We start from the raw sequence: 12522 nt of genomic DNA, 5'->3' as shown, positions 1-12522 counted from the left end.
AATAAATTCCCTTCTTGCTTTAATATTTAAAGATCTCTTGCACAAACAATCATGTTATATGTCCATTCACATGAAATCTTGTAACTCACATAGATATATTTAATTATTCAAAAAATCACATCTTGTAGCCCATTATCAATTTTCTGTCTTCTAAATTTGCTCCATTATTTCAGTATTTTTCTGTTAAAGTAATTTCTTGGACTAGATTTACTGTTCAAGGAGCAATCTTATGGGGGTGTACAACTGAGGACTGTGGTACCCCTGTACTTTGTTAAGTCAGGCCTTAACATATTTCCCTATAGTCTCTCTGCCTCTGTATAACAGTGTATTGAAAACATATCTCACTTGAGCTTCACTGTCACTTCTTGGCCTCTTTTGGTGCTGTTTTCCTGGCTTCTGCTTTCCACTGTGTATTTGTATTTAAGGTTTTTTTACAGCTGCCTTACATTTTTCTAAATTTGGTCTTTCCTGATATTATAAATCATATTATAAATATTACATTATTTTGTCTCTCCTGATATTGTATGCAATCTCTCCTTATGTTATAAATTTAATTTTTTTTCTGGGTCACATTCTATGCCCTCAGTGGTAATTTTTGTCTTTTTCTTATTGGCATTATCTAAAAATTTCAATAATATACTATTTTCTCTATTTTCCACATTATATAAAATCACTCTTAACCTCCAATCCCTAAATTTGTGTCACAACATGGTCACCCTGGATCTCTGTGATTTTCTCATGTCACTATGCAGATTTCTAAAGAACAGACTGCATTACAGAACAAAAAACTTGGTGGTTTAGAGACACCAGTCTCAAACTCTCAAATGCTTTCAAGTGGATAAAGAGCGAAGTTTGAGGAATGCTGAAACCATAGCATTTGCTGGGGGACAAGGACTGGCTGGAGTGCATGAGTGACAGGCTGGTTTGATGCAAACCCCAAGTCACTCCAGAGAGCAAGGAGCTTGCCTTTCCTTGGATGCTCCCACTTTCTCATTCCATTCACAGAATCACAGAATCGTATAGGTTGGAAAAGACCTTTAAGATCATTGAGTCCAACCGTAAACCTAACACTACCAAGACCACCACTATACCATGTCCCTAAGCACCTCATCCAAACGTCTTTTAAATACCTCCAGGGATGGTGACTCAACCACTTCCCTGGGCAGCCTGTTCCAATGCTTGATAACCCTTTCAGTCAAGTAAAATTCCCTAATATCCAGTCTAAACCTCCCCTGGCGCAACTTGAGGCCATTTCCTCTTGTCCTATCACTTGTTACTTGGGAGAAGAGACCGACCCCCACCTCTCTACAACCTCCTTTCAGGTAGTTGTAGAGAGCGATAAGGTCTCCCCTCAGCCTCCTTTTCTCCAGGCTAAACAACCCCAGTTCCCTCAGCTGGTCCTCATAACACTTCTTCTCTAGATCCTTCACCAGCTTTCTTGCCCTTCTCTGGACACGCTCCAGCACCTCAATGTCTCTCTTGTAGTGGGGGGCCCAAAACTGAACAGAGTATTCGAGGTGCGGCCTCACCAGTGCCAAGTTCAGGGGCACGATCACTTCCCTAGTCCTGCTGGCCACACTATTTTTATTACAAGCCAGGATGCTATTGGCTTTCTTGGCCACCTGGGCACACTGCTGGCTCATATTCAGGCAGCTGTCAACCAACACCCCCAGGTCCTTCTCTGCCAGGCAGCTTTCCAGCCTCTCTTCCCCAAGCCTGTAGCGTTGCATGGGGTTGCTGTGGCCCAAGTGCAGGACCTTGCACTGAGCCTTCTTGAACCCCATACAATTGACCTCGGCCTATCGATCCAGCCTGTCCAGGTCCCTCTGTAGAGCCTTCCTACCCTCAAGCAGATCAACACTCCTGCCCAACTTGGCGTCACCTGCAAACTTACTGAGGGTGCACTCGATCCCTTCATCCAGATCATTGATAAAGATATTAAACAGAACTGGCCCCAGCACAGAGCCCTGGCGAACACCGCTTGTGACTGGCCACCAACTGGAGTAAACTCCATTCACCACCACTCTTTGGGCCCGGCCATCCAGCCAGTTTTTTACCCAGCGAAGAGTACACCCGTCCAAGCCATGAGCAGCCAGTTTCTCCAGAAGAATGCTGTGGGAAACCGTGTCAAAGGCTTTACTGAAGTCAAGATAGACAACATCCACAGCCTTTCCCTCATCTACTAGGTGGGTCACCTTGTCATAGAAGGAGATCAGGTAAGTCAAGCAGGACGTGCCTTTCCTGAACCCATGCTGGCTGGGCTTGACCCCTTGGTTATTCTCTACATGCTGTGTGATAGCACTCAGAATGATCTGCTCCATCAGCTTCCCCGGTACCGGGAAGCATATATTCATGGGCAGTTATCTAACAAATGGAGGGAGAATCAAGCTGTATTGCATTCAGTGTGTACAGAGGAGAAACAAACCTGGTAATGACTCAGTATCTCCTAGGCTTGACTCCAAGCACAGTGAAAACTCTAGGTAAAGAGCTTAGGTCCCTCTGCACCGGGCCAAACTCTGCCTGAAGAAAGATACTCAGGAAGGATAGGAACTCTGTGGTGGAGGCAGACAAGAAGAGCACACAAAATTTTCTTCAAGGAGGCAGGTAAACGGTAGTTTTTGTGACCGACATTTTTTCAAGCAGATTTCCCCAGCTATTTTGCATGCTTTTTTAATTCATACATTTGTCAAGCATGAGCAATTAGCATGAGCTAATATCAGCTCCTACAAATCACTGGTGTATAAATGAGTCTGAGATTATGGAGTTCTGCTAAGTGCTTGGCTGACATCAGCATGCTGTGCTTTGCTGGCCCAGCATCATGACAGGCAATGGCCCTGCTGACGAGTTATTAAGCAGCCCGTTCAAGACTGGCAACTGAACAGAGTTGCCTACAGTCTCACCAGACTGCCTTTCCTTCCCGTATTTCAGCATTGCTTGTAAAATTTCTCCTACTTTGTATCCCTTCTCCACTGCTACTGATGACAGTTTCTGAAGCTGCAGAGAACCAGAAATACAACAGAAGTGTGTTATACACCCGCAGAGATATACAGGTGTGATACACCAGATGTACTGACAAGGTCAATTATTTTAAAGGGGAACTAAAGAGACTGTGCACATGCATGTGTCTGTGTGTGTGAGTGAGCGTGATGTAGCAGATGCATCTCAGTCCTCTACTTCCATCCTGCTGTTGGAGGCTTACATTCTCCATGGCTGGATTCTGTAACAGGCTGCAAATGGACTGATTACAAGAGGTGAAGTGCTGCTGTCTGCTAGGTCATTAGTAAATGACTCCAAACACAACTCAGTCCATGTTGAAAGAAATATAATAAATATAGAGTGAAAGGTAATTCAGGATTCTGAATTATTTGGATACTCAGAATCCATAGCAATTCAGTAACATGGGTAAAAATGTTTGTGAACAAATCATAATGTTTAAAATGTAAATATTTCTTTATTAAATGGCATTGCCATTAGAGCAGTTCTGAATGTAAACATCTTAATTTATGTAATAAATGTTGAAAGCAAATGTATTTGTTACCTGTAAAATGAGACCCACTGAATTTGTGGGAAATACAGCATATAAGATAATTTTGCACCACCTTTGTGCAGAGCTAAAGGTACATATTTTTCTTTATGTCTTTGACACCTATTAGTTTACTATTTTGTAACAGGACAGTAGATTTAATATTACCACTTTGCTACTCTGGGCACTAGCTTAATAAAAGAAATGTCTAGAAAGGATTTTATTAAGAAAATCTTTGTTCCCCATAAGGCAGTAAGATTGGGGGAACCAACCAACCAACTAAGTACAATCAGGTTCTAATTTCTGCCTTGCTCACTTTATTCATGAACTCCTCATCACCATCCAAGAAGCAAAGCACAGGCATGTCTGCCTGAGATGCAGTCACCCACTGCAAAAGGGCTCAGAGCTTACACACATTTTCAGAAGGATTTTGATTCACCACTACTACCCTGTGTCCTGCTACAGTACCTTTACGGGATCCAGCCACAGAGTTAGCAGTTCCCATGCCCTTAGAGCCTACTGATCCTGTGTCATCGTCACTGCTCCCTGGCTCTGCCAGAAGTGACTCAGGGTTGCTGTATTTAACTATCATAAGACACAGCTTTAGCACTGTACCTACCAGACTGCCAATAAACTGCGCGCTGCTGCTGTCTTCTCTGCCCAGATGAAGTTGATCAGTAAGCATTTTAGTTGGTCCAGATATGGCCCCTTCACAGGATTGCTCAGTGTCTGAAAGGCCAACACGTCCCTTAGTGGTTTTGACAGTATTTTGGTTTGTTTCATCAACAATTGGATTTCTAGGCTGACCTTCTACTTTGCAAACAAAAAAAACTCTTCTATTTTTTTTTTTAACTTCCAGATTAGCATTAAGGTAGCACTGGACACGTTATTTTCAGGCTTCTGCCTTTCCGTATCTGACTTCTGTGAATCTCATTCTTCAGCTTCTTTTGATGGATCCTGACATCTTTCTGAAAATGTTTGGAAGGTGGGACCATGGGACTCCTGTAATAACAACCCAAAGGCAGTGGGACCTGCTTTGCTAACATTGCTACTTTCTGTTGCTTTCTTGTTGGCATTCTTCTGCTAGATTAGATGGCAAGCTATGGGCAATAATGCAATCACAATCAAGCCCATGAATCTGGTAACATTTTGGCTACATCCCAAATTTCTGAACTCCAGGGCATGTTCCTTGGTGATCTTTTTTCAGCTTCCCTTCCTGGCTGTGATTTTGAGCATTGGCTGCATTGGTTTTGGTTTTCATGCCAGAATGTAAACCCTTGCTTAATAATGTGGCTACCCACTGCACCTGCACAGGTCATTTTTTTTTCTTTCAGCAATGTTCAGTCCTTGTTGCTGCAAACCTCAATTCTGAGCCTATGCCTCTGTTTGTGAACCTGTCTTCACAGAGGCATATGATAGATGTTATTTCCTACAGGTTTTTGCACTATCAAGGTAGAATGCAAATTATTCAACATTGCTTCTACAATTTCTGCAGCATTATGACTGCCTAGGGTGAACAGAGTCAGCTTCACTGAAGAAGCAAAATCTGAATTAGTCAAGAGTTTTCCTGCTAGGTCATGTAAGATTTTCATACAGGAGTCTATTAAGTCTGAAACCATGGCCTTAGAGTGCTTCAGTAATATGTTTTCAGCACAATACATGCTATATTTGAGTCATTTGCCTGACCTTCCATGGTCTTCATAACTGAGACCACCATGACTGAAACCACATTATTCGCATAAATTAGTATCTCTTTGCTTAAATTATATGCAAATTCATCTTGGCCAAAACGTTTTTGTGACGGCATTTTCCCTTCTCTTGTCCTATCATTCTTTTCTGGAAAAGCTCATTTCTATTGGAAGATTTGTTTATTTCTTTATAAAAAATGTCTTCTTGGAAAGTGGACTATCTTCATATTTAGTTTCTTTCGTATTGACATGAGTAACATTTGCTGATGGATTATTTTTATATTTATTTGTACCCAGTCCAACAGATTTATGACTAAGCTTTCCAAGAACAGCAAAACATGGGTCAGGGACATCTGACTTTTCATGAATCTCTTTATGCGCCATTGCAATGACAAGGTTAGAGAGTCTGTCAGCATAAAAGGAAACCTCTTCTAACTCTCACTTGCCTTCAGGTAGTGGCCTCATCCTCTGTGCCCTTTGGCTCCTTTGGATTTGGAGAGGTTTTCATCTTCAAGTGACAATCTGGTAGCCCAGTGCTGGATCTGACAACCAGACTAGTATGTTCACCATAGACACTGAATCCTCCTGGTGATATACCGCACTGTTTGAAGCTCTGCCCCTCAGCAGATGGTTGTCTTGAATTTCCATCACTCTTACGCTTTTCAGCACATCCCCAATGCTGAGTGCACATCTTTCAGGGTCTTTTTGAAACCAGCTCAAGATTTTGAGTGGATCAGATTCCTGAATCAGTCTCAGGAATAAAACAAAATGGAAACGCATAATGATTTGTTATTCACACCTTTGTCCTTTGGCACAAAGGCTCTTTCCGTGTCAAGGCATTGTGTGTGAGTGCCAAGTGAAATTCTGATAGGTCTTGGTGACTACAGAAGAATCAGTATGCATACTGATCTCAATGGTATGTTGTCAATGGTAGCAACTAGCTCCACCAGTGGCATAAACTATGTGAATACTAATATGAATAAAGGTTAGCTGGTTTTGCCATTGAGCCACTAAAACCTGTTTTATTTTTTCTATTGAGGGCTACTGTTGCTCCATAAGTGATGGTTACTGCTATCTGATAGGCTCTATTGCAGCCTCATTACGGAGGACACTTCTAATTTCAGGTTAGGTTAAAACCATAGACTCTAAATCACTACTCCTCTGTGGTTTTGTTTCTTACAATCAGTGTACAGTCAGCCAGCTACTCCAACTGTGTATCTTTCCACAGAATGAAGGAGACACACATTTAAAAAGGAAAGAGTGACAGGAGAAGCCCAGAACAGTGAGGGGATTTATGGACAGGTATCTTGGAATATTTTGCATTTTCTGAACCTGTCCAGGGACTTGAAACAACTTGTCCTTTTGCCTAGCTTTGCTCCCAAGTCAGCATCTGCAGCAAGATTATATGAAAAATTGTGTACGTCAGTATAAACAGTGCAGCAAATACTGGGAAAAATGTGGGGACACAGCATGTGGGTATGTCATTTCAGCAGGCAGCACTAATTCTAGAGGCAGAATTTCCTAGGCTCATCCCCTCTGAATGCCTAAAAATGGCTTTGGCATAAGAAGAGTTTGCATCTGGAGAATATCTTCTACACTTAGTACTGATGCAAGCATAAGTTTGTGGTAGACTTCAAAATCGTAGGCATAGCTACAGGTATGCTCATCAAGATAGGCATGACCTTATTTATGTACGTGTAGCTCAGTTAAGTAACAACAGAATGGCAGGGACTTGATTTAGCCTGCTAGAGTTCAGGATAAGCCATTTTACCGCTGGCACTCTCATCCAGACAGTATTTCCACAGCCACAGTAGAAATATAAGGCAGCTTACAGCTGTGCCACTCCTTATTGTCCCATAGCTTCATTTTTTTCAAACTGGCATAAACAGTATTTGGGTCTCTCTGACTGCACTTAAAGGCCTGTTTCTACTAGCTGTAACAGTCAGTGTGTTTGGCATCCACTTCAGTGACCAGCTGTGTCTTCTGAGCTAGATACCTTCCATGCTGTGGCTGTGCCACAAATGATTACCTTCCTTCTTATGTTTTCTGTCACAGAGTATGGATTTATATGCCCACCTGGCTGTTTGAATGTTGTAATTTTTTATTTACCCTTGCATGCACCAGTGGACATAGGATAAAGAATTGCAGTCCTTCACTATGTTCTATTTTATTTCTCATCTATCCTCTTTTAGTGACTCCTTTGAATAGAGCCATCTCCTTTCTGCTACCTTCCTCAGACTAGCTCCTTTCAAACTCCACCACCTTTTCTGTTGTTTGTGAAAGGTGTATATGTATTGCAAGCTGAAATACCAGAGATTGTCATAAAGATTCAGTGGAAAAAACTTGTCCGTGGCCTCTTCTTCTTTCTACGTCTTTTTCTTTCACCTGTTCTTTCATCTTTAATTTCTACTTAGAAAAGGGATTTTCCAGTATTTAGTTTCTCTCTAAAGCCATTGCAAACAATCCACAACACAGAGTTTCACCATTTTTTTTCCTATCAATCTTTGTATGAGTATTTGGAGGTTAAACAAAACCCAAACATTCTGTTAAACTCAGGGTATGCGGCTGCATGAATTTGGAGAGATAGAAAATTAGTGTCAACGAATGTACAGTTAAACTTTTGAAGATGTGATTGCTACAAAGAGAATGTAGACTGAACTATACATGCTTCTAGAAATACTCCCCCTTGACATCCAAGTCCTCATACACAGGAAATGAACCTTTATAGTTCCTCTAAGAAACCAGAGCACCTTTGCTGAGCCGTCTGAAAGAGCTAGTCTAGACTTACCCAGGTCTAGCTTCAACTCAAAATTACTTGGTATGGATTAACACACTAAATCTTAATTCAAATACTCCTGGCTGGTGCCAAGGATAACATTATTAAGCACTGAGGAACATGGTCTGAAAAAGTATGCCATGGTTTACTTTGGGTGTTAAGAAAACATGTATATATCAGAGGAGAAATTCTAAGTCTCAGTTCTCTGCATGTGCTTAACCAATTTACAGTACAAGAAACTGAAGAATTTTGCTTTCCTCTATTTAGACAACAAATTCCTTACTGCAAAGCAGCAGTAATTACCGTATGTAACCAATATCCCTGCATTCAAGGGATGGCAGTCCTAGAATTAACCAGTGAGGAGAATACAAAGTTGTGTTGCACATGTACAAACATTTGATATTTGGTAGCAGAGAGTGTTCCTTTCACTAGCAAATTTAACAAGGAAAAGGTGTAACTTTCTTAAAAATATTTAACCAGACACAATCCTCTTCCTTGCTTTCCTGGGTGCTTTTTCTACATGCAGATGCGTATACAAAATAATTAAAAGAAACACATTTTTTACTGTCCAATTCTGTTCTGTCTGGCCTCCAAGAATATAAAGATCCACTTTACAGAGCTCTCTGGCTCCCCAGCCAGTCAATATTATCAGATATCAATGAGTAAAAAAATAAAAATCCAAGAAAGGCATGGAAATGAAAAGAAAATAAGTGTTCACAGTATGTAGTGTATTACGGAAATACGAGGGTTTCAATTTTTCACCAGAGAAAAGTCAGAATTTAATTTGGTAACTTCATACTTTATTTCCATTTATGGACAGGCTCACACACTGAAACTGGGATTCTTCAGAGAAAATGAAGATCTTCAAAAAATCTCTGTCTGAATGAAAATACAAGTATCAAAAATAAAAGAAGCTTTTGTAGGCTGAGCTTGCAATTTTTTAAATTCATGCAAGCCAGTATATTACACACAGATTTCTAAAGGAGTAGAAAGTTGTAATTTAATGCCTTAACTCCAGAAAATGCCTCTTGCCCCTTCTGGAGATGAGCTGTATTTAAATTAAGTTTTTGAAATAACTTACCTTTTTGTTCCTGCAACAGGCTGAAATATTGTAATTTTCCTCAGTATTTCCAAGAAAATCTCCTGTAGGCAATCATGTATAATTAGAGTCTAAAATGGACAAAAATTGTTGTTAAGACATCTTTGTGAATGGCAACACTAGCACTCTACTTTTGCTAATTTTTATCTTTACTAGGGGTCTCGCAATGCATTTGAGAACAATATAAATCAAATGCCGCAATATTATTAGCATTCGGAAAATCTCATTAAATGCTGAAATAGTAACTAAGGAGTGTGAAAAAGAGAAAGGCAGCAAAACAAGAACCTATAAAATTCTCTCTTGTTCTCATTTGGTAAAAAGTGATGGCTTAGATGTGGATAATCTACTGGCTTTAATTAGGCTTTCATTTATTCCATGGGCATGAATTTGCTGAAGCAATGTATTCCAGAAGTCTAGCCTTGAGCACACTGAGATATCTATCTATCTTCCCAGGTTGTCCTGGTTTCAGATGTCCTGGGATAATTTTCTTCCTAGTAGCTGGTATAGGGCTGTGGTTTGGATTTAGTATCAGAATAATGTTGACAACACACTGTTGTTTTAGTTGTTGCTAAGCAGTGCTTACACTGGTCAAGGACTTTTCAGCTTCCCATGCCCTGCCAGGTGCACAAGAGGCTGGGAGGGGGCACAGCCAGGACAGCTGACCCCAACTGGCCAAAGGGCTATTCCATACCATATGATGTCATGCTCAGTATAGAAACTGGGAGGAGGTGGCCAGGGGGCAGCGATCGCTGCTTGGGGACGGGCTGGGCATTGGTCAGCAGGTGGTGAGTGATTGCATTGTGCATCACTTGTTTTGCACATTCTTTTATCATTATTATTATTATTATCATTATTATTATTTTCTCTTCCTCTGCTGTCCTACTAAACTGTCTTTATCTCAACTCACAGGTTTTACTTTTTTTTCCTGATTCTCTCCCCCATCCCACTGCAGGGGCAAGGAGGGGGAGTGACCAGCTGTTTGGTGCTTAGTTGCTGACTGGGGTTAAACCACGACATAGGTGCATAAGCAGTAGTTCTGGTATGTGTTGTTCAAAAAGCAATTTTTGCAGAGAGAGCACCCACTTTGTTAAATATTATGAGTCTTTTTTTGTAGCATGCATAATTCAAATGCCAACTGCCTTTCATGCTATATAAAATACTTTTGCCCCAATAACCTGTGTTCATCTTTCTCCAAAGGAATTTCCTGGGTTTTTTTGGTTTTTTTTTTTCATTTTCTACAGAAACAACCCTGTAACAGTTGCAATTATGGCAAAGTATAAACCAAAATATAATTAATTAACCAGACATTATATCACTAGTGTTATTCAATAGTGTTGAGAAAAGTTGGGCTGCAAAGTTTTAAATGCTCCAGATCCTTCAAAGTCTTATGCAGATGGCTAATTTTACAATTTTGAAGATTTTCTGTTGATTTCAGTGAGCCTGTCCACAAAGGGTACTTCGTCAAATGTTCACGTTTGAAAGAGAATGCTACAGCATTCACATAACACATGCTGTCTTATCCTACTGCACTTATGAAATCTCATTTTTTAAAAATATCACAAAATGCCAGAGAAATTCTAGTCTGCAGCACTACTGCTGCAGAATTTGGATTAATTTTGCTGCAAAGGCTTGGTTAGTGATACAGTGAAACAGGTTTTCAACTGCATAGTTGTTCTCTTTTCCATTTTTCATTTATTTAATGTTACAAAAACCACCTAATATTACTAACAGTACCCATAAGGGGAATTTGAATTCTCTATTAAGTATTTTGTGCACTTGACATGCATTTTGATTGCTTTTTCAATTACATCATCTTCTCATCCAATTTCCTACTTTATTTGAGTGTTCCATATTGCTAGAGGTGGGACAAAATGCTTACAACGTGGATTACAAAATCCTGATAAGGAAATCTCAAGAACAGACATGGTACCTGTAATTATTTTTATTCATTTTACTTTGGAAATGACTAATTTTCAAGTTGATTGTGTCCCTTCAAATCAGAAAAAACCCACCAGTTCAATTCATTCCACCCATTTACGGTGGCATGAAGCCTACCTTGCTGGAGAGCAAAGGGGACCAAGAAAAACAGTTCTGTCAGTGCAATTCAACAAGAGGATAAATGGGAATGGGAAGCCTCAGGGACGTCTTGCTGTCATTGAACCTAACTGTAAAGGAAGATTAATTCACCCCGACCTACCCAGAAAGTGAATCTCTTACCAGACAAGGCAATTAATGCTTGCTGAGGAAAAGTTGCTGGAAATTCAGATTTATGGATTACGGACAACTTAAATAGAGGCATTCGGATAATTGTTTGAAGCAATGTTTTACACAGATCCTGGGTGTGACTGACCACTGAACCCCAACAATGGAAAAAGCCTCTGAAGAGATAGGCAAGGGCAGCATGCTCGTGAAGCTCAGGGAAGAACGCAGGGAATGACTGACCACAGCTGTTGCACAGAAACCTGAACTTCCCTTGACACAAAGGGGACTGGAGAGTGGCCTTTGTTCTAGACAAATGGCTACATCAGCTGTGTGAATCCACTAGCTGTAGAACTGCTCATCCCTGACTTAAACAAAAGAGCGCAAATGTCTTCCTGCGTTAGCCAGACCAGGATGAGGAGTATATATGTGAGAAACCTCTTTGAAATAGTTCTAGACTATTCACTTCTGAGACTTCTCACGATAGTTTTCCTTGTCCCATGCCTGAGCTGGCTTCATGTATTCCTTCCCAGCAGCAGAGGATGCCCACGATGATGGTGAGCGTATTATAGAAACCCACATTTGTATTGCGAGTCAGCTGTGTACTGCAATTGCTATAGTCTGCTAAGTGTAATTTGTATTTGCATTGTGATTTAAATACATTGCTGTGCCATTCTGCTAAATCAAAATCACATGTAACATCAAATAATTTCAGGTAAGTAAATCTGGTACTAAACATTAAACCCTCCGAGGTGTGGAATATCTAAAAGCACCTAATTAGAGAGTATTGGACTCCGACACTGGGTCAGATGTGCCAAGTGGGATCCAGGACAGTGCAAGTACCAACTACCCGTTAGCTTACATCCAAGATCTACTGGAAGGACAATGGATGTAGGTTCTTGCTGTTTTCCCTGGGCTTACCACTGGACAAAAGTAGCCACAAATTCACATCAGTGGCATAACAATGCTGTGGGCACCCCCATTCCCTCTGCACCTTGCTCTGAGTTCCAGGAGATGTGGTTGCTGTGTGCCATCACCTTTCTCTTCCTATGACACTTCTGTGCCAGAGGCCCCACATGTAGGTGTAACATCAATTTCAACCAAGGCTGAATTTAACCCGCTGTAGCTTTTATTTTATCTAAGAACAAGCTTTTATTGTCAGCACTAAAATATTTTGTTTATGTAGTCTTAATGTGAGATGGTCACATCTGTTTTTCTCAAAGTTAGTTATTGTTGT

At 40.6% G+C, this 12522-nt stretch overlaps 1 protein-coding gene and 1 long non-coding RNA gene across 2 annotated transcripts in view; both read right to left on the bottom strand.

The window, feature by feature from the left end:
* Positions 1-2787: 2787 nt before the first annotated feature.
* AKAP3 (A-kinase anchoring protein 3) lies at positions 2788-8643 on the bottom strand (the record flags this gene model as incomplete). Its single annotated transcript, XM_072847476.1, is given in 6 exon segments — positions 2788-2994; positions 4681-5168; positions 5171-5359; positions 5505-5695; positions 8524-8607; positions 8609-8643. Coding segments are annotated over 6 exon segments (1194 nt in total), but the record flags the coding sequence as incomplete, so codon positions are not given.
* Positions 8644-8795: 152 nt separating this feature from the next.
* The window catches only part of LOC140658809 (uncharacterized), a 7722-nt gene continuing 3995 nt past the window's right edge, over positions 8796-12522 (bottom strand). Inside the window, exons 2-3 of the long non-coding RNA XR_012044872.1 lie at positions 9069-9157; positions 8796-8866 (exon numbers count right to left, since the gene is read on the bottom strand). This is a non-coding gene — a long non-coding RNA (uncharacterized lncRNA). The remainder of the gene's footprint in view (positions 8867-9068; positions 9158-12522) is intronic.

Source organism: Ciconia boyciana, chromosome 1, assembly GCF_034638445.1.
Source record: "Ciconia boyciana chromosome 1, ASM3463844v1, whole genome shotgun sequence".
Classification (NCBI taxonomy): domain Eukaryota; kingdom Metazoa; phylum Chordata; class Aves; order Ciconiiformes; family Ciconiidae; genus Ciconia; species Ciconia boyciana.
The sequence above is the reverse complement of the archived record's forward strand: the minus strand, read 5'-3'. Positions and strand labels throughout refer to the sequence as shown.